The sequence below is a fragment of the Apis dorsata genome, unplaced genomic scaffold, assembly GCF_000469605.1.
Source record: "Apis dorsata unplaced genomic scaffold, Apis dorsata 1.3 scaffold_60, whole genome shotgun sequence".
NCBI lineage: Eukaryota > Metazoa > Arthropoda > Insecta > Hymenoptera > Apidae > Apis > Apis dorsata.
In genome coordinates this window covers 174,796-197,328 of record NW_006263360.1, presented here as the reverse complement: position 1 = coordinate 197,328, position 22,533 = coordinate 174,796, and the positions used below count along the sequence as shown (strand labels likewise).

General features: G+C 25.0%; 6 protein-coding genes across 7 annotated transcripts in view; 4 read left to right on the top strand and 2 right to left on the bottom strand.

Annotated features, from left to right (window-relative positions):
* Positions 1 to 366: 366 nt before the first annotated feature.
* Positions 367 to 5,000, top strand: LOC102672968 (integrator complex subunit 5). 2 transcript variants are annotated; one of them, XM_006609787.2, is made up of 11 exons: positions 367 to 867; positions 947 to 1,076; positions 1,138 to 1,547; positions 1,634 to 1,769; positions 1,829 to 2,498; positions 2,564 to 2,811; positions 2,893 to 3,098; positions 3,167 to 3,313; positions 3,386 to 3,526; positions 3,617 to 3,877; positions 3,951 to 5,000. In XM_006609787.2, the coding sequence occupies exons 1-11, from the start codon at positions 646 to 648 to the stop codon at positions 4,170 to 4,172; spliced, it is 2,793 nt and encodes a 930-aa protein (XP_006609850.1). In that variant the 5' UTR covers positions 367 to 645; the 3' UTR covers positions 4,173 to 5,000. The 2 variants fall into 2 exon arrangements, with proteins under 2 accessions (XP_006609850.1, XP_006609851.1); XM_006609788.2 differs by having other exon boundaries at positions 394 to 871.
* LOC102672829 (protein transport protein Sec61 subunit alpha) lies at positions 4,346 to 8,074 on the bottom strand. Its single transcript, XM_006609786.2, has 8 exons — positions 7,864 to 8,074; positions 7,597 to 7,664; positions 7,315 to 7,380; positions 7,017 to 7,227; positions 6,679 to 6,936; positions 6,436 to 6,602; positions 5,944 to 6,333; positions 4,346 to 5,874 (listed from the first exon to the last, which is right to left on the bottom strand). Exons 1-8 carry the CDS (start codon positions 7,868 to 7,870, stop codon positions 5,611 to 5,613), a joined length of 1,431 nt encoding a protein of 476 aa, XP_006609849.1. The 5' UTR covers positions 7,871 to 8,074; the 3' UTR covers positions 4,346 to 5,610.
* Positions 8,075 to 9,232: 1,158 nt separating this feature from the next.
* On the top strand, positions 9,233 to 11,045 carry LOC102671198 (regucalcin-like). Its single transcript, XM_006609772.2, has 6 exons — positions 9,233 to 9,319; positions 9,643 to 9,827; positions 9,920 to 10,129; positions 10,223 to 10,435; positions 10,518 to 10,630; positions 10,705 to 11,045. The coding sequence occupies exons 1-6, from the start codon at positions 9,258 to 9,260 to the stop codon at positions 10,933 to 10,935; spliced, it is 1,014 nt and encodes a 337-aa protein (XP_006609835.1). The 5' UTR covers positions 9,233 to 9,257; the 3' UTR covers positions 10,936 to 11,045.
* A 184-nt stretch (positions 11,046 to 11,229) lies between these two features.
* LOC116184850 (regucalcin-like) lies at positions 11,230 to 13,143 on the top strand. Its single transcript, XM_031515286.1, has 6 exons — positions 11,230 to 11,456; positions 11,647 to 11,810; positions 11,934 to 12,143; positions 12,244 to 12,456; positions 12,525 to 12,637; positions 12,748 to 13,143. Exons 2-6 carry the CDS (start codon positions 11,651 to 11,653, stop codon positions 12,991 to 12,993), a joined length of 942 nt encoding a protein of 313 aa, XP_031371146.1. The 5' UTR covers positions 11,230 to 11,456; positions 11,647 to 11,650; the 3' UTR covers positions 12,994 to 13,143.
* A 103-nt stretch (positions 13,144 to 13,246) lies between these two features.
* Positions 13,247 to 22,533, bottom strand: part of LOC102671879 (calcineurin-binding protein cabin-1-like) — a 12,430-nt gene continuing 3,143 nt past the window's right edge. The window contains exons 6-13 of the mRNA XM_031515274.1: positions 22,331 to 22,511; positions 20,880 to 22,264; positions 20,408 to 20,783; positions 18,915 to 20,336; positions 16,344 to 16,507; positions 15,931 to 16,198; positions 15,703 to 15,846; positions 13,247 to 15,623 (exon numbers count right to left, since the gene is read on the bottom strand). Of these exons, the coding sequence (XP_031371134.1) occupies positions 13,953 to 15,623; positions 15,703 to 15,846; positions 15,931 to 16,198; positions 16,344 to 16,507; positions 18,915 to 20,336; positions 20,408 to 20,783; positions 20,880 to 22,264; positions 22,331 to 22,511 (5,611 nt within the window). The 3' untranslated portion in view covers positions 13,247 to 13,952. The remainder of the gene's footprint in view (positions 15,624 to 15,702; positions 15,847 to 15,930; positions 16,199 to 16,343; positions 16,508 to 18,914; positions 20,337 to 20,407; positions 20,784 to 20,879; positions 22,265 to 22,330; positions 22,512 to 22,533) is intronic.
* On the top strand, positions 16,696 to 18,812 carry LOC102671341 (probable uridine nucleosidase 2). The gene is made up of 5 exons (XM_006609776.1): positions 16,696 to 16,776; positions 17,645 to 17,831; positions 17,897 to 18,068; positions 18,151 to 18,401; positions 18,463 to 18,812. The coding sequence occupies exons 1-5, from the start codon at positions 16,706 to 16,708 to the stop codon at positions 18,772 to 18,774; spliced, it is 993 nt and encodes a 330-aa protein (XP_006609839.1). The 5' UTR covers positions 16,696 to 16,705; the 3' UTR covers positions 18,775 to 18,812.

Below are 22,533 nucleotides of genomic sequence, written 5' to 3'. Positions count from 1 at the left end.
TTTTTAATACATGTAGATATACTAGTAAATATTATTTTAGTATATATTTATTTATTATCATAAAACCATTTTTATTGAAAAAAATTAAGAAAAAAAATTATAAAATAAATAAATCTAATATTTTTTTCCGAAAAAAATATGCAAAAGATAATTAAAAAAATATATTTATAATAGAAATAAATATAAACAATTTAATTATATTTCATTTTTTTTTTCATATTAAAATATATTATAAACAATTATAAACTGATATATGACTTTTTATATTTTTTATGAAATATTTTTCTATTTATCTAAATTTAAAATTTCGATAAAAAATCGATCATTTTATGTATCATAATATACGCGATCTGTAGGCAACAAGTAGAAACATTATTTGAAGAATGAAAAAACGTATATTATATTTTAAGTTTATTATATATTATCACACATTTATATCTTTTAACTTCTTAATTTTTTTAATATATAATAATAATAATAATAATAATAATAATAATAATAATAATAATAATAATAATAATGATTACAAGAAATGTTGCAACTGCAATGAATTAGTTTTATGATTATATTTAACCTAAAATTTAAGAAAAGTAAAAGAAAATGCTATATTTTTTAAATTACGTTTATTAACAGATCAAAATTAAAATGTTACATCCAACTGGAACATTATCACCACAAGATATTTTGGCAGAAGTTAGAAAATTTATTTCTGGAGCAGTTCGCCCAACTCATAGCACAAGCACACTTGATGTAACGCGAACAGCTTTATCTTTACTTCGAAATGTACCTGCTGCAAGAGATGCAGTACTTGAATATTTTTGCAACGTGTTTTTTGTTGCAGTTACCAAATATGTTCGCCAAATCGAAGTAAGTAAGTATTTAATAATATATCATAAAATATATGATTTAATTAAAAATTCTAATATAAATTTTTTTATTTTTTTAGACAAATCAAAATTTAGCAATATGTGAAGAAACTATAATAGCAGAAATTCACAATGTTTTAAGTAGCTTTATTAATGGAAATCCAGAAGCTTGGGCACCAATTATTTCAGCATGGTCATTAGAATTATTAGGTATATGATTATTAAGGTATTATAAATCAAATTGTTATAATAAGTATTAAATTTTTTATAGGTAAACTTTCTTCAGATTATGCAAAACGTGGAAATTTACCTGTGAATGCTGGAATTAATGATTTTCTTCAACAATGGATGTCTTGTTGTGCCACACGTACTCTGATTGATATCACAGCACAATGTCTTCAATGTCTTATGCATTCAGATACAGAATCCTGTATTAAAGCACTATTAGATACTAGTGTATTACATAGCCCTCATTTTGATTGGGTAGTAGCTCATGTTGGAAGTTGTTTTCCAAATACAGTTATTACCAGAGTATTATCATGTGGCCTAAAAGATTTTTGTGCAATAGGACATGAACATAATGTTAAAAATCCTAAATTGAATTCAGTAGTTGGAATTTTGGGACATTTGGCTGGTAGTCATTTTCAAGATATTACAAGAGCTTTATTAGATTTATTCAAAGTAAAAATTATGTTAAGTGCTAATATTAACTGAAAAATTTTTTCTCAAAATATATTTAATAATATTAATAATAATATTATTTTTAGTGGAGCTTAGAAGAAGATGTAAATATTGATGAGGATACAAAGAATCAAAAATTGGCTACTGTTCCATTTCTTCTAAATCTAGCATCTCTTTCACAAACTCTTTTAAAAGCAATAACAAATGATATATTACAAACATGTAAGTAAATATATTTTATGATAAAAGAAATAAAATTTAATTTATCTATTTTGTTACAGTAAAACCAGATATAATTCCACAATTAGCATTATTTGCATTAGATTGGTGTAAATACTTTGATAATCAACCAGAAGCTTTGATAGATTTAACTGTTCATTTGATATTAGGATGCGAACAAGGAGCATCTCAGATAATAAATATTTTACTAGATACTAGTTTAAATACAAGCAATGTTGGGTATCATAGCATTAATGCTGCTCAAAGTGTAAAAAACGTATGTTCTGAAATATTAGAATTAGTATTACAAGAAATTGATTTACGTTTGAGAACACATGGACCACAATGTGCAAATATTTCCTTATTAAATTCTATGAAACAAGAATTGCCAGTAATATTACCATTATTACTAAATCAAAATTCATTACGTGTTCAAACTGCTGTGCGATTGCTATGTTTTCTTGGAAGTCAAAGTCCTAATATTTTAATATCTGCAGCATCATATATGTTAATCAAAGCTATAACTACTTTTCATCTTGCGGCTTTGATACGGTTAGTTTCTAATAATATCATACTATTTTCCTCTAATAAATCTGAAACAGAGAATGTATTAGCTAGTTATAGCTATTTTACACAAGTTGTAGAACAAGCACTTCGAGAAATAAATTACAAAAATGTTATAGAGAAACAAGAAACAAGACAACTCTTTCAAAATCTTACAATATTGCTAAAGTAAGTATATAATTAAGAGTAAAAAGAGTTATATTTCTTATATTTATATGATTTTTCTTTTATAGATGGGAAAAATCTAATAAGGTAGTAGTATTTCGATCAAAAATGATAACTCACGCTATAAAATCCAATTTACACCAAATTTCCACTCTATTAACTAAAACAATGGATTTCAATTTAGCTAATGATATTGCTAAAATGTTAGATTTATTTAGTATGTCTGAAAAAGATAATTTTATGCCAAATGTAGAACTTACTTTAAAATTAACAAGAGCTATAATTCAATATTTTTTTTTATGTATAGCAGAAAATGGTAATTAAAAAATAATTATTTTTTCAAAAATTTTTTCAAAAAAATTTTCAGATAAAGATTTGATAAAATTTTTTATTTTAGATATTACAAAAAAACAGCAGGGTATGAAAATCATTTGTCATTTATTAAAAGATTTAACTTTTTATTCATCTTGTGCCCGAGTTTTAGCTTTAAGAGAAATTTTGGGACATAGTATCAATAATGATCCTGCAAAATATTTTGGAGCAAAAGAAAAATTTGAACAAAAATTTGAGGAAATATTACTTTTACATCAAAATCATAAACAGGTAAAAAATTAAAAATTTTAAAAATTATTAATAGTTATTAAAAATTACACAAATTTTATTTTATTTAGGTTACAAGTACGATGTTAGCTCAAAAACATTCTTCGGTATTTCACGCTGGCGTCATTGGACATGGTCCTAGAAGACCACCACCAGAAAATACAATTGATAAAGAAATTATTGCTTTAAATAAAATATTGCTGATTGATGTAATAAAGGTAAAATTTCTAAAATATTACATAATTATTGAATAAAAATATTAAGATTCATTCAATATCTAAATTTAATAGGCTTGTTGTAGCAATCGTGAATCGGAACGATATCCTGTGAACTTAGATGCTTTAACAATGGTCAGTTTATTATTAGTTGAATTAGTTTCACCTGATGTTATGTATAATGGACTACCATGGCCTGATGAAGAATTTACAAAGGTATTTTATTAGAATCTTAAAATATTATAATTTTAATCTTAAGAATTAACAAATTAATTTTAATATTTAATTTTTTAATTATTATATTAGGTTACTATAGAAAGAGATTTACAAATCCGTCGAACATTTAAAGATGTACCATTATTATGGACATTGTTAGAATTAACAGCTTGGTACAGACCAGCTTTAGCTTATTGTTCAGTTTTGTTGAGAGGTATTGCTGCCACAGTTATAGCCAACTGGAATATCGAAGAAGGTACTTTACTCGTAAGTGTTATGGCACTTGGTCAATTATTACCACCTCCATTGGCAAGTATAAGAGATATTTTACCAATTTTAGAACCGCATCAGGTGGGTTTTTGTAATTACATAATTATCTGATATATATTATTTTGAAGTTAAAATAAAATATATATTATTATAGATAAATACTATAATGAAAGAATGTGTATGGGCTTATATGCGTGAAAATGTTCCATCACCAGCTCTTTTTACGCGCAGCGAAGGAGCTAATATTGCTTGGAGAGATACAGATACTTCTACTCCAAATTTACGATTTACAGAAACACTCCGTTTAGTTTTGTTAGCCAATATCCATATATTGGGTCCACTTTATGCTGCCCTCTTTTATAATGAAAATAAATAATTGTACTTTTTACAATATATACATAATCTTGTGGATAGAATGACAAAAATTTAACAAATTAATTGTTAAATTGTATTAAAAAAGTTTTTAAATATTAATATATTTTTTAAATGTCCACACATTTTTATAATATTTTTAGATTATTTTATTAAATTACTATAGAACATCTTCAATTAATATTGCATTAATTCTTTATTTAAAATGATTTTGGATTAATACTTAAACATGGGTTTTTCATTTACTATTCTGGACAATAAATATATTTTCAGTCATGTTTTAATAACAATTCTACATATAAAATAAAAGATATCATTTATATTATATAAAATAGGAGTTAAGTGTACTAATTTTTGAATATAACTAAGTAATATACAATATAATACGATATACAAATACAATGCACATAATTTATAAATAATTTCCACCATTTTTATCTATTTATGTCAAATGAATTATTTTCATTTTCTTAAATATAATTTGCTACTTTCAAACGCTAAAAACAAATTAATATAAATTGGAGCAAGAAGGGAAACAAGACAAATAACAAGCTTTACTTTTTATAAAAGCATATTCACTTAAATACATAAGAAACAAATATTACTTTACTTTTATTATTATTAATATAGGAATGATATTTATGATGAGCGAACATTGTACGAATTAGTTGATTGTACGAATACCCTAGGTGGGTGTCTCGTCCTGACGAAATGATTATACATTATGCAATGATTCGATTCGCATAAACGTCACGATCTTAATCGCGCGTTTTGAGAGTCTTTTATATGACTCCGTATTACTCGGAGTATAAAACACTAGTAAAAAAAAAAATGTTGAAAATATTTAATTACTTTCTTCCTATGTACACTGCTCGTTGTATATAACATTTTGTGTATAAATTCAGAGCATTCAAATTGAATATCTCTTTTTACATTCGAGCATTTTACATATTACACGTTCGAGTGCGAACTTCTACGCTTTGTCAACATTATATTCAATTCTGGACAATATCAAAGGATTATTCAAAATCCCTTTTAATATTTATTGACACAGTGCAGAATCATTATTAATATTTCATATATAAAAAAAGATATTCTTTATCACGATGCATAAATAAAAAATTGCAAAATCTACAGATTGATACGTAGTAAGTATGAAAAAATATTTAATTAAATATTTCTTAAGTATGAGATGATCATGCATAGAAAACTATTTTGAAAAAAAAAAAATTATCATGTAATACGTATATGTATTTATATATGCAATTTTTTAAACGACAAACAAGAAATAAAAATGTGCTTGATTCATATTGAAGACTTTCTATTACTCTATTGAGTAATTAATAGTATTTGACGTCGCGAATGGACATATTTTATAATAAATTATTATTCAGTTCTTCAGAATTAAAAAAGTTCACTTGTAAAGTCTATGTAAATTAAATTTAGAAAAGTAGTGTACTCATACCACCCATTTCACTTTGTTCTTTAACGAAGATCTCAAAATACTGGTATATAATTGTGACTGCAAGTAAAATACCAGTACCTGAACCAATTGCACCAAGAAAATCAGCTAATACAGATAAAGCACCAATACACAATCCACCAAATGCTGCTGCAGTTGGAATATATCTATTCAATTCATGGATCATAGAATTATCTCTATGACCTCTCATTACCATTTGTTGTTCTTTTAATTGTTTTGCAACCTGCAATAAATTTTGCTTAAAATACAAAATTCATTAAAAAGCAATGTAAATAATAAAACAAATACTTACAGCTTTTGCTGAGCTACCAGAAATTTCAATCCATGTTTTTGAAAAGAAAGCACAAGATCCAAGCATAAACAAAATATAAAGAATAGCATGAATGGGATCTTGAAGAATATGTCCTACAGATTCTGGTGGCGATAAATAATAACACAATCCTCCAACAGGATAAGATCGTGCAGGACCACCGCCACCAATGTCAGACCATACTCCCAATAGATTCACAATAATGTTTCCTTGAAATTTGACAGCCAACATTTGTGAAATAACATATAAATTAGATATTAAAGCAGATTGAAGAATTATAGGAATATTGCTCGTATAGAATAATTTGATAGGATAACTGCTGTATTGTCCTCTGTATCTAGCAGATTTGATTGGTAAATCAACATGGAAACCCTATGAATGAAATATATATATATATATATATATATATAATTTTATCTTTCATTGAAATTGTTATATATATATCTTAAATTAAAATAATTCCATTATATATACCTGGAAATAAATTACAATAGCAAACACTAGAATTGTAGCAAGTAAATTCATAAGATTAGGAAGATTTTGTCTATAAAATGCCTCACGAAGAGCTCGAACTTTGTCTTGTCTTGTAGCCAATAAGTGAAATAGTGCAATTACAGCACCTTCAAATTCCGTACCACGCCCTATTTAAATGAAAATGCTATTTTAATTACAGTATACAGTATTTTTTACAAATATTGATAGAAAATAAAATCATACCTGTATTAACAGTAGTTGGAGAAAATGCTTTCCATACAATTGTTTCACAAATATTTGTAGCAATAAAAAGTGAAATTCCACTTCCCAATCCATATCCTTTTTGGAGTAATTCATCTAATAATAATACAATCAATCCAGCAACAAATAATTGGATAATAATTAATAAACAAACACCAGCTCCAATTTCTGTTGGATCACCATACATTCCAGTCATTACATATACAATGGCTTGACCAACAGTAATAACCATTCCAAATACTGAAAAACAAAAAATAAATTATATATTATAGCTATAAAAAAAATCAATAATTTTGAGAAATGTATTATATTTTTCTTACATTTTTGAGCACCATTAAAAAGAGCTCTATCTTTTGGAGTATCTCCAACTTCAATTATTTTCGTACCACTCAATAGTTGCATAATTAAACCAGATGTAACAATAGGAGAAATTCCTAATTCCATAAGAGTTCCTCTATTTGATGCAAGTATAACTCGAATCCAATAAAAAGGATCTGCACTATCTGAAGACATAATTCCAAATAAAGGAATCTGTAAAAATAAAATATGTTTCATTATACAAACAAACTTTGTATAATATTAATGCAAAATAATTTAATATTATAAAATTATTCTTACCTGACAACATACTAAGAAAATAAACAATGTAATTGCAGTCCATAATACTTTTTCTCGAAATTGTATCTATAAAAATATTTAAATTCTTAAATCATTATTAAAAAAATTCTAAAAATATTCTAAGTAAACATTTAAATGAAATTGAATTTGACTAATAAATAATAAAGAATTTATTTTTAGAAATCACAAACAAAAAATAATTATAAAAAGTAAATGATACTAAAATAGTATATGATACTATAAATATAAAACAGAAATAAAAATAGTTTGATATAAACTTACTTTTCGTTTCGGCTTCTCTATTTCTGGTAGTATACTACAAAACGGCTTTATTACCTCTAAAAATTTAACTGCAAAATATATATAAAAAAATTAGATCTCATATTAACAGAATTATCAAATGAAAAATAAAATATTTAAAATTCAATGAAATGAACAATATGTTTTAAAAGAAAAGAAATTAAGTCAGGTTACGATCTTAGTTAATTGCAATGATTGTAGTTTTAAATAAAATATTTTTGAATTTTTGACTGGAAGTAGTATACTTACATCCCATTTTGAATCCGAGGTATAACTATTCTAAGGATCACGATGTTAGAACACTTCCTACTCACTTTAGAATTGAGAATGCTGCGAAGATACTAGTTTAAAACAAGAATCCGAGAAAACTTGGCTGCGTATGCTCGATTGGCAAACTGTAACGAGTCGTGGCTCCCTTTGTCGACACGTATCAATATGCTATTGTCACGTGACCTGATGATGTTGGCCGGCACGAGGGAGAGATTCTTAAAAATGATGTTAGATGACACTATAGTCAAATTTGCACGTGCGCATTGCATATTTTTAAAATTTTTTTTTTATTTAAAATCAAATTTAATATTAAATTATATATGAAATGAAAAAATTCTTATTATATAATAATATAAATATTTATGTAAAATATAAAAATAAATTTTATAATAAATATAATAAAATTTTTTTTTGAATATTAATAACATATAAAAATATATAAAAATATAAATAAATAATATATAAAAATTTATATATGAAAATCTGTAATGAAAACATTAAAATATCAATAATTTATATATCAATAATTATATATAGAATTATATATATCAATAATTATATATAGAAAATTTTTATTATAAATTACTAAAAAAAAATGTAATCATAAATTTAGAAAAATTTCAAAATTATTTTTTAAAAACTTTCATTATCATATCACGATAATTGATATAAATAATTTTATATTATCTATATTATTATTTATTAACATAAATTTTACATTAAAAATTTATGATATTTTCCAACTAGAATTCATTTATATTATACGTAAATATATTATTGTGTTAAGTCTACGTTAATTAATGAATTTCTTCTATCTAATTTGTTAAGCATATTATATATTTATAATATTAAAAAATATTTTCGAATATAACAATAATTTTGAAAAATGTAAAAATATAAATTATTAAGAAAATTACACTTTCTGTAGAAATATATACTTTTATATAAATAAAAATTTTAATTTAAACGAAATAATGTAGATAGATTTCTATTATTTTTAAATTGTACAACAATTCTTTATTAATTTCATTTAAAATAAAACTTCTTATTATTAATGCTAATAAATTCATATTATATGAAAAATATTAAATCGCGAATAAAATAAAAAGTTACAGGAAATTTTGTTTTCTTATATAATTAAGTATTATATATCTCAACATCAATTATAATATAAATTTTGTCATCAATTTTGTCAAGTTATTATCTTTAATTATATGCTGTCAGTTGTATATATTTTGCAATTATCAGTGAGGTCGGTGAATGGAGAAATACTATATAAAGAGCAAAGTAGTTATTTTTCTCGAAAAGTATTTTTTAAATTATTAATTTTTGCTTATTATATATTTTATAATTATAGCATCATTTCATATACAATGCAAAATATTTATATAATATTATTTCTCGGATTATATTTTAATTTTTTTGTTCATGGCATGTAAGTGAAAGGATTTTCTATAATTCACCATATATTAAGTTTTTTTTACACAATATAAACAACCCAATATTAATATAAACAATATAATATTAATATAAATAATATTTTTCACTTATTTTCTATTTTCTCAATGATGTGTGTTTTAGTATAAAAAGAAATACTATAATATTTATTTTGTACAAAATACGAAGTTTTAATAACTATATATATAAATAAAAATTTTGAATTGCGAAAGATATTTATCATAATTAAAAAGTTTGTTAGTTCATGAAAATTATTTTTTCTTATTATTGAAAATATTTATAATTTTTTATCATTTATAGAGAAATCGATATAAATCTCAAACATAATTCTGATTTAGTTATTGAACCAATAATAGGCAGATTTGAGCATAGTGAAGGTCCTCATTGGGATTCTCATATTCAAAAACTTTATTTTGTTGATATAGAAGCACAAAAAATATATAGATTTGATCCTATAACAAAAGATCTTTCCTATATATTTATAGGTAAATTATTAGTATATTATTCCTATAAAAAAAGGCATCAATATACTTTTTCACAAATTAATATTAATGAATAATTATTTATAAATGATTAGAGAATGGACCTATTGGATTTGCTATTCCTGTTGAAGGAGAACCTCATAAGTTTGTTGCTGGTTGTGGTAGAGATTTCATTTTAGTTACATGGGATGAACATAGAAATGTTACCAAATCTATTCCTAAAGTACTTACTATTGTTGATGATGATCGAAATGGAACTAGATGGAATGATGGAAAAGCAGATTCTTTAGGAAGATTTTGGGGTGGTTAGTTGGAAATGATCAGTCTTTTTTTCTTTCAATCTTTCTATTAAATGAAAATACTAATTCATATAATATATATCTATTATATCTTTATAGGAACAATAGGACCAGAAGTAAATGATGTTGTTATTCCTAATCAAGCATCTTTATATCGTATTGATTCAGATTTTAAACCAAAAAAAGAATTATCTCCTGTTACTAATAGTAATGGATTAGCTTGGAATCTTCAGGATGATACATTTTATTATATTGATACTCCTACACTTCAAATAGCAGCATTTGATTTTGAACCTATTAATGGAACTATATGTAGAAATCATTTGAAATATATTACATATAAAATATAAAATTCATATTAATTTAAATTTATAATAAATATAATTCATTTCAGCTAATAAAAGAATTGTATTTGACCTCCAAAAAAATAATATTTCTGGAATACCTGATGGTATGACTATAGATAGAAATGGAAATCTTTGGATAGCTTTATATGGTGGAGGTGGTGTAAGTATTTAAAAAAAAATTCTTTTACATATCATTAGTAATATTTATAAAATATTAACATATTAAATAAACAGGTGATCAATGTCAATCCTTATACTGGTAAAGTAATACGTCTTATTGAGCTTCCTGTTACAAAAGTAACCAGTTGCACATTTGGGGGACCTTTACTAGATATTTTATTTGTAACAACATCTAGTCGAGATTTAACTAAAAAGGAATTGACAGAAAAACCATATTCTGGTTATGTTTTTGCTATAAGAGGCTTAGGAGTACATGGTCTTGTAGCAAATTCATTTAAAATTTAAGTAATAATTTTTAAAAACAAATATTCTTATGCACTTTATATTTAGTATGCACAGATGATATTAAAAAAGAGATAATAATAAAAATAAATAAAACTTTATATTTGTTTTTCTGAAATATTATTTTATTGAGAAACTGAAATTTTTAAATTAATATAAAAAATAGTTATTAATAATACATTTTAATCGCTATATTGCAAAAATTGTAAAAATATTTCATCTTTGTTGTTTTCTATCAATATATTTATAGTTTTTTTTATGATAAAATAAAATTATTTTTAAACTTGATAACCTTACCATATTCTATGTCGTAATAAATCATTATATATATAGTATATACTATTAAAAGCGATTATTAAGCACAAAATCTTATCTATTTAAATTATGATATATAAAGATTCTGTCATTTATATTAGTATTATTTATACTTTAAATCTTATTAAATTAGATAACTTGTTAAGTTTAATTATTAAATTCGATATTGAGTGAAAATCATATTATTTTATAACGAAAATAATAATAAAGTAAGTATCATATAAGCGAATAAATAAATTTTGAATACTTGAATAAATGAACAATATTACAACAATAATTTTTATACACATTTCTTTTTTTATTTACATTTCGTGTGCTAAAAACACTTGTCGTTACATGTATTATATATCACGATTATAAATCGATAAAAATGTATGCAATTTATAATTATTAAATTAGAAAAATGTCAGAAATAACTCTTGAACCACTTGTTGGACCATATGATCTTGGTGAAGGTCCTCATTGGGATTCTATTTCTCAAAAACTTTATTTTGTTGATATATATGTCCAAAAAGTATTCAGATTCGATCCTGCATCTGGTATTGTTACCTCTGTGTTTATTGGTAAATAATTAAAAATATTTTTTAATTTTATTTTATATATTTAATATTATTATTATTTAATATATTTTCTAATTCTAAAAATTTATTAATTTTAATATATTTTATAAATATATTTATAATTAGAAAATGGACCAGTTGGATTTGTTGTTCCTCTTGAAGGATGCACTGATAAATTTGTTGCTGGATGTGGTATAGATTTTGTACTTTTTTCTTGGAATAGTGAGAAAAGCCTTGAAAATTGTACAGCTCAAATATTAGTTAGTGCAGATAGTGATAGAATAGAGACAAGATTGAATGATGGAAAAGTAGATTCTTCTGGAAGATTATGGGCTGGTTAGTTAAAAATATGAATTATTTTATATAATTCTGTGAGTGTGTATATCTAATTCAAAGTATACATTTTTACAATATAAGTTCTTTTTTTTTTTTTTAGGAACCATGGGTCATGAAAAAAATGGAATTTTTCCACCTAATGTAGGATCTCTTTATTCAATTGGTAATGATTTTATGTTGAAAAAACAAGTATCTCCTGTATCTATAAGTAATGGATTAGCCTGGAATTCTAATAATGATATATTTTATTATATTGATTCACTCAGCTATCAGATTGTGGCATATAATTACAATTCTCAAACAGGAATCATATGTAAGAAATTTATAATATATCAATATATTTTATGTTAAATTTACATTTTTAATTCTTTTTTTTTATAGCAAATAAGAAGATTGTGTTTGATTTCCTAAAAAATAATATTTCTGGATTACCAGATGGTATGACTATAGATACAAATGGAAATCTTTGGGTTGCTGTATATGGTGGAGGTGGTGTAAGTATTATTACATACAATTTCTATTATAATTAATAATTATTATAAAATATATTGTAAGGAAATAATTGACATTTATTTTTTGAAAAAAGGAAATTTTTAATGTTTAGATTCTCAACATAAATCCGAAAACAGGTGAATTGTTGCGTTTTGTTAAGATTAATAATGCTAAGAACATAACTAGTGTTGCTTTTGGTGGTCCTAATCTTGATATTTTGTATGTAACATCAGCGCGTATTGGATTAAATGAGAATCAATTAAAAGAGCAATTACATGCTGGTTATTTATTTGCCATTAAAGGTTTAGGTGTTTGTGGTTTTCCTGCCAATTCATTTAAACTACCAAAAATAAATTAAAATAGATATACATATAAATATTTAAAATATATACAAATATATATAAAACATATTTTTTTAATATTAAATTACTAAATAACAAAATTTATAGATTGTATATAAAAATTCTCTGTAGCAATTTTTGAAATAAACATTTTAAACTAAAAAAAAGAATTGATTTAAATTTCTTATTCAATAAAAGTAAATAGCATTATATATATATATATACATATACATATACATATACATATACATATACATATACATATATACATTTTTTTTAACGAAAAAACATTTTTATAAATTATTCATTAGAAAATATACACATGTTACTAATATCTAATTACATTTGCCTATTCTCTTTTTTACATACAAAAAAAATTATATGTTGCTGAATGTACACAGTAGAAAAATAATTGTATTGTTTTATTAATATGCAAAAATGTTTCCTTGGAATTATTGTGAAATTATATTCGCGATTGCATTACTGTTACGATTATTAGAACTTCGTAAAAAGTAGTGATATTCAAGCATTGTCATCCTGAGGCTTGTCATCCTAACTTGTGAAAAGTTAAATTTTCACTACTTTTTTCCTGGAATATAATTTCTTGAATATATGTATATTTTACGTAAGAATTTCATTATTATCATAATCATAATTATTTTTATAGTTTAGAATACGTTTATTATTATCTATTTTCATGTGTAATAATTAAATGTTCATATATAGAATAACTCCATTAGGCACAGAAGTGAGAAGGCTAGCGAACTATTTCAGTTGTTCTTGATTAAAACATAGACTGCAAAAATGTTAAAAAATATTATTTGTATGACTATTTTATCTTATAATTTACACATTATAATCATTTCAAATTATGGATGACAATTGCATTCAGCATGAACAATACATCAATAAACAAAAGTCAAAAAATGAGATTAAGAAACAAGAGATGAAATACTAATATTCTTGTAATGAACATTCAATCATCTAATGTTATAATTTCAACGCTATCATTAGTTTTTTCTCCTTTTTTGCTAGAAACACTACTCGATTTTCCTCTCGGTAAATCATACATAGTTTTGCTACAGTCCGATGGCCTCAGAGATTCTGATACTTTTTGTGAAACTACACTCACACCTGAAGACAAGTTTTTTGTGTATTCTAGAGTTGACTTTATTTGTTGAGGCTTTTGCTGAGGTATGATCTCTAAATGCGAATGCTGCTTTAATTGAGAAAGCATTGAGAAAGCTTCAACAGAATTTCCTTGAGAATATGAATTTGGCAAAGAATTGGAAATATCCATTGTTGGTTTCGTTTTTGTGGACGATTTTTTATATTGTGAATATTTTGTACTTGGACCTTTCAAACCAGCTTGAGGATTTACTGGACTTACGGAAATTCCACTTAATTCTGGTGGTATATACGGTGCCATTGACGAATTCCCAGGCATTGCACTCAATATATTCGATAAATTATTCGGCAATGCAGACATTGTTTTAACTGGTTTTGCTTTTCTAACTAAATTTTGCACATTTGTTTGTGAATATGATCTTTGTGAATTTTTCTTTGACAATAATTTGTGTTGTAATGATGTTCCTGAATGAGAAGTAGGTACGTTTATAGGTAATGTTTGTTTCATGGTCATTGATGGACTCAATGTTGCATGTGCAACTTGAGGAACTGCAGGTGGATTTGTTGTCGCACTATTTTTCAAAGGAGAATGCGATAAAGACGGATTATGTGCTGGCTGAGGCTCAGTCAATGACTTTGATACTCGAATTTGAGGTGCGCTTATTTGTTTTGGTGGACTAGTTTTAACTTGTGTGTGAACAATAGATGGTTTTAGCAAAGAAACTTGTGTAGTTGGTGGTTGTAAGATAGTTTTTGATGGTTGTGATATTTGTAAAGATTTTGGAAGTTGGACTGCTACAGATTCACTTTGTGGACTTTGTTTTGATGATTTACTTTTGGGTAATACTGTATTTACTGGAGTTATTGATATACTAGGTCTATCTTTAGTTAAAGATGCAGTGGTGGTAGTTTTTGTTGTTACTGCTTGTTGATACATAGGTGTGGAACGTGAAGTTGTTGCTGAAGCATTACTTAAATTTAGTAACTGTTGTACTGTTAAATTATTTAAGTTACCCAAATTGCTTATATTGGAAGCAGCATTTATATTAGAAGTAGATGTACTCATTGTAGGTACACTGCTAATGTTGGATGCAGTAGCAATGGTACTGTTTAATCCACTGGCTAAACTTGATAAAGAAGAAAGATTATTTTGATATTGTCTCAAAATATCTTGATAATTACCCATTTGATTTAAATAATTCATAGCTGATAAAGGATCCATCATACTATTGCTTAATCCACTTGTTAATAAAGCGGATAATATATTTGGATCAACTAATGGATGCATAAAATAGGGATTCATTAAAGATCGATTTCCCGATGCTCCCATATAATTAGCGAAAGTAGCTTTCGCGCTGAATTGATTCATTGCGTTACTACTTTGCATTGCTTGTAGATATTTATTCACATTGGGTGGACGTCCTCTTGGTCGACCAGTAGATGTTAGATTTTTGTATGGTTTTCGGCTTTGAGAAGATTGCGGTGATGTAGAAGTAACTTGTGGTTGGGATGTAGTTACCTATACAAACATTGAAAATAAAATTTATATTAACATAGATAGTACAAATGATTTTAAATAATAAGATTATAGATCTTACAGGAATTGGAGATGTAGCTTGAGGCTGTGTTTGATTCTCTGTAGGTTTATCAAGACTGGAGAAAAACTTGCTTAAAACTTTTCGATTATAATTATAATCATTACAATATTTTGTAGCAATCTCTAAAACATTTCCCTCCAAATTCTATCAAAAAAGATTTAAAAAATAAAGTAATTATAAATATTTATGAGATATTTTCAAAATATTTTATTCAAAAAATTAACTTACTTTATTACCGATATATGTTTTATACGTATCTACCAATAAAGAAGCAAGTACTTGTATAGTTTGTTCTTTAGTTTGAAAACTTTTTAAAGCTCTCTGATATACCCAATATGTATCAAGAAGTACTTGAGTTCTAGCATCTGCATTTTTATTAATTGCAAGATCAGAAGTGCTTGTTCCCATTAATTGTACCTTAGTTCTAAGAGATTGTAAACACAGAGTCAATGCTTGACAAGATAATTGTTCTCTTTCTGAATCACGTAAATATTTTCTAAAAAAATAACATACAATTTTATAAATAAATATTTTTCATATTTTTGAAGTATCAAATCATTATATTAATATAAATTTTAATAAAAGAAATAATAAAAATAAAAATATATAGAAAATAAAATATTTTTTTATTTAAACTGTACTTGTCTGATTCTGGTATTTTTCCAAGTTGCACACTTAATTGCATTAACATTCGACCATCATTCGTTTCTTTAAGTACTTGCATTAATAAAGTTACGCAACGAGACATATGAAAAGCGAAACTTCCCGGTCTATCAACTTCTCTGTTTGGTATATGCCATACGCCCTGTAAAGATAAGCGATATATTTACATTGAGATAAAAAAATTGATAAACCATAATTATTTGATCATAATAATATATTCGAATATAAAATTAAATTTATTAATCTAAAAAGCAAATAAGTATGTGCAATTTTTATCTTTTTTTATTATTACAATTTTTATTTTATTAAATAATATTTATATTTGTTTAGAAAAAAAAAAATGAAGATACATATGTTTTATTGTAAGCTTTTAGCTACAATCTCATTATGTGTGATATTATATAACATCAGGTAAAAATTAAAAAATTTAATAAAAAATTGTTCAATACAATTGTAATGAAATCATGATATGATAATGTTTTTTAGGATAAATATTAAAATAAGTTAAAGATTGATATTAATTATTTTATTATTTATTAATCAACGAAATAAAAGTTTTTAATTCATGATTATATATGAAGGTTTTGTAATATTAATTCGGAATTGCATTATCTCTTTTAAAAATATGTTTTCTAATTTTTAATAATTTTTAATAATTATTTTAATAATTATTACTATTATCCAATAGCAATTAGATAAAATAAAGTAACTATTGGATAAAATATTATAAAATTGAATTGCTGTAAAATATAATATATTAATTTATAAATAATTTTTCTAAAATTTAAAAATTTAAAATATTTCATAACTTCAAAGTATGGCTACATTATGAGTATCACAATTAGTTCCATTTATGATTTCATTATTATTAATTGGATCAACTTACAGAATAATTCACGCAATTGCGAAAATCATATCTTCTGCTTAAAAAATATATTTAAAAAAGAATTATAATTATATCTTTATAATTATATTTTTCTTATATAATATTTTTGCAATTCTTTAAATAGAAACTTGAATTTTTTAATAGATTCAATCATCTTATCAATCGACATAAAAAAATATTATGCATACATATTCGAAAAATTATTAATTTGAAATATATAAAAAAAATATTTTGAAAATGTAATTTTTTAAAGATTTTTTTATACTAGAGAAAGAGATATAATTTTTCTAATTGCGTAAATCAACTTATATAAATTAAAAAGAATTTAAAAAATGTAAAACAAATTCATTTATATTTTTTAAATAAGACAATTATTATTAAATCTTTTATAAGGTTTATCAATGCATTAGAAAAAATTATAATAGATACAGATGCTGGAGCAGATGATGCAGTAGCTATATTTTTAATTCTTAAGTCTACAAATAATGTTTTAGCAATTACTTGCTCTTATGGAAATACATATGTGGAAAATGTAGTTATTAATGTACTTAAAATTTTAACCATTGCCAATAGAAGTGATGTAAGTATATTAATAACTTATTTAAATATTATTATTATATAATTATATATTATTATATTTTATAGATACCGGTATATAAAGGAGCACAAAAGGCATTAATAAATGAATATAAATATAATGATTTTTTTGGTTCTGATGGTCTTGGAGATTTTAATTTTACCGAAAATATAATTGCTAAAGTAGATGAAAGCAAACATGCAGCTGTAGCTCTCATAGACATAGTAAAACAATATCCAAGTAAATAATTGACTTATTTAATATAATAAAAATTAAAATTTATTAAGAAATTATATTTAATTATGTTTATTACAAATTATAGATCAAATAAATTTATTAAGTATTGGTCCATCAACAAATATTGCCACAGCAATTGCATTGGAACCTTTATTTTTAAAGTACTTAAAAAATCACATTATATTAGGTTCCAGTATTTCTGGAATTGGTAATATTCTACCTAATGTTGAATTTAATTTTTATCAAGATCCAGAAAGTAATTATATGATTTTGAATAAAACCACTACAACTATTTTATTTCCATGGGAAACAGCAATTCAAAGTTATATATCTATGGTAATTATTTAAAAATAATATAAAAAAATTATGAAATAATAAAACTTCAATTTTTTAATAGGATTGGCGTAAAAATGTATTGGGAAAGATAAATTCTACTATTATAAATTTTTTAAATAAAGCGGAACGAATAAATATGTCGATCTCTAATTCATGGAGTGCTTCTGATGCAATGGCTGCTGCAACTATGTTATGGCCACAACTTATAATAAAATCCATAGAAACCAATGTACAACCTGTAATCGACGGACTCGCAAGAGGTTCAATACTTGTGGATTATACTAATTTAACTAAGAAATCAAAAAATGCAAAAATTATACAATCATTTGATACAACTACTTTCCAACAATTCTTATTGGAAAAATTTTCTTAAATTTATAAAAATTTATTTTATCTATTTTGCAAATATATGTGCGTGTGTGCGCGCGCGTGTGTGTGTGTGTGTGCGTGTGTGTGTGCGTGTGTGTGCGCGCGTGTATATATATGTAATTAGATATAATACAAAATACTTACATTGAAAAAATTTGTACTTTTTCTATCAGCAAACAATCCTTGAAAATTTTCGCCTCGATAAAATTGACAGTTATAATTATCCAACAAAAGATTTCTGCATTTTATTATATCTTTAGCAGTTTTGTTATTGAAAAAAAAATGAGATAGTCTATAAAATGATTTGTAGTGTTCTGAAAATCTTAAGATGCATTGTTCTAAACCAGCTAAACAATATGCTATTAAAGTAGCAACTTCTTCTTCCGACATATTTTCTTCTTTTTGTGCAAAATCTGAATCTTCTTTCTTTTTTTCACTTTCACTTTCACCAGAATCGGTTTCAGTATCACTTGAACTATCGCTATCAGAACTATCATCACTGCTACTTGTTTCATCGCTGCTACTAGAACTAGAATTATTTGTTTCCGTTGTCGTAGTTGTTTGTGTGGTTGTTGTACTTTCTTGTGAACCTCTTCTACTTAAAGTTGTTTCTTCCTTGGTAGCACTAGCAGGCTTTTTTTTGTCGAGAATTTTATCTTTCATTTCTTTATTATTTAATTGAAAATCTTCATTTTGTAACCATTTTCCATCAAATTTTCTTGTATCTTCGTCTTCAGGTGAAGATTGTCGTGTTTCTTGACTAATTTCCATTGCTTGTTTCATGAGTGCATCCATTAAATCTTGAACATTTTCTGACTTTCCTTCATTTTCGAATATGGTACCAATCTTTACAGATGTTAATGAATTTTTTTTAGCATCATCTGATTTCGATGTCTTTGTTTTTTCGATGGTTTTTTTCGTTTTCTTTTTTTGTGATTTTGATTCATTGCTTTCATCACTCGATAATACCATAATATCATCGACTTTTTCTTTTTGTGAAACCATATCGCAAACTTTCGTGATTACATCATCTATTAAAGCTACAACATCATGCATTAATTGCAAATGAGATACATTGCCTAATTTTATCTTCTTTATATTATCTTGAGGTAATTCAGTGGGAGATCTTTTACGTGTTTCAGTTTTTTCTTGTTCATTACGTTGATTCGTTGCAAATCCTGTATTTGTTCTATCTATAATTTCAATCTCCTCGATACTATTTGAACGTTGAGCAATAGTGACAACATTTCTATCATTTTCAGTTGTAAATTCCACTTCTTTTGTGGTAATTTTATTACTTGTGAAAAGATTTTCTTCCTTAGTTTTCTCATTTAACTTTGAAGTATATTTCATAAAAGGCCCTTTGGCACATTTTTCAAGATGAAATTGAAGCAATTGACCTAAAGATTTTTTCAAGGGTTTTCCTTCATGCTGCTCAAGATATTTCAATATGCTCGCATGAATTCGATAATGGACTTCTAATGCTTCAATTGAAAGATGCTGTGGATATTTATGATTTATTCTGCGTGGATATTGTGCATTATTGTGATATAATAATTCACTAGCCTATAATTAGATATAAAAAAATTAGAATATTTTAACCATAATTAAAATAAATAGAATATAGATTTGTAAACCTTTGCATAATGTTCTAAATATATAGGAGGATCTTGATTTTTTTTTTCTGCAATTTTACCGAGCATATATTGATATAACCATCTTTCATCATGTGGTATTGTTCCATCCTTATCACCAATAAATAAACGAGCACAAGACTGAAAACACTTATATGCAATTTCTAACATTTCTTCTTTCCTAGTTTCTAGGATTTCAAATCGTCCCATACTTAATGTGTGTGTTTCTTGTTTTAATAATCGTGAGCAAAAGGAATGAACAGTATATGCAAATGATCCATATTCAGTCCAAATAATATGATTACAGGAATCTAATTCGACAGCATGTCGATAACTGGATTGAGTTAGTTTTGCTTTTGCTAAAAGTTTGTCTTCATTTCTAAACATGAAATAAATAATTGACATTATTAATTTATTTTATAGCATATTAATGAATTCATTTCAATATTTAAATGAATTTTTTTTTAGTACTTACATTGGAGTATACTTATTTAACCAAGTATCTATTACAGTGGCTGATGACATTGCTAATCCAGTCCAAGAGCTCAATCTTGTTGGATGAAAACATAAATCCAATAAATAATATCGAATAGCTGCACTCCACTTACCATTTTTAAAATAAAAATCTGCTAGTAGATAATAAATAGTGGACATAGAATGCGGTAGAAGTTTTTTGACAGTTGGCATTGTTTCTCGTTCACCCATGATATAAGCCATCATTTCATCAATTACTTGATTTGGATCGCTTTCTGGAGGAATTAACTTTATTATACGTTTAAATAAATCTTCTGTATCTGCACTAATTGTTAAAGATTTAGGTGAACAAAATTCTGGTATTTGCTTGGGTTTATAGAAATCGAACAATAATTGTGCTCCTTCCCAAGTCACTTTCATTTGAGGTACTCCATGTTCCTCTATATGTTTTGGTCGACTCTTATTCACTTTATTGTAATGACCATATAAACAATAAAATATTTGTTCTAAATACTTTGAAACTTTGCTTTTTATGCTAGAAAATTGAGGTGTTTCCAATTTTGGAATAACTAAATTTAAAGTAAAAAATAGTAGTTTTGCTTCATTATAACAACACCATGAATGTCTTCCCATAAAATCATGAGCAATAAATAAAATCATAATGGATGCTGGAACACCTTCATCTTCATCGTCTGATTCAGAATAATTAGAATTATGTTTATTTTTATATGATGATTCAGCCTTTGCTCTCTCTTTATCTTCTTTATATTGCAAAATATAATGCAATAAAATCCAAGGCAAAACAGTCTCAAGTGGCATCTCTACAGTAGTTTCTGATACATCTAATTGATTGCAAACAATATGAACCAAATTTTGTACTAATCTTGAAAGACGTGTTTCCGGCAAATATTTCACAACAAAAGTGCTAACTTCAATCGTACAAGCTTTTAATTTTTCAAGCGCCATTAAAATAGAAGTTGTCCATTTTTTTTGTTCGATTTCATCAGAAGCATTTAAATAATTTTGCCATGCTTCATTAAGGCAAGCTTCTGCCCACACATAACATTCCTCATATTGTTGTAATTGCCATAAACTATCTAATAACATAGATAATTGTTGTACCCTATCAACAATATTATCATTTACAGATAAAAATTTATTTCCTTGTTTTGCAAATTTAAATGTATCCTGTAATATATAGGCTAGTTCAGCATATTTTTTTTCATCATACAGATTTTGTATCTCTCCTAATTTTTGTCCTCTATGAATAGATTTAAGTTTTTTCTCTACTATTTTAATACTGATTTGAGAATTATATTTACAATTAGGCAGTTTCAAAAAAATGTTTTGATTTTGTTTTTCCAATTCTTGCATGTGATTTAATAACTGAAAAAATAATTTTTGATTATATAAATTTAAAATATGTTTTTATGTTGAAATCGAACTGCTTACCAATTCTAAAGTTTCAATGACAATATCTGTATCTCCTTGGCACAAAAAAATATTAGCTTTGAGCCATAAAACCCTTAATAATATGAAAATATTTTCTTCATTTATGATATCTTTTCTAACGCTTGTAAAAATTATATGCCCTAATTCTTCAGATGGCAATCCTGTACCAAGTTTATCTAATCTAGAATAAATGATATATTTTC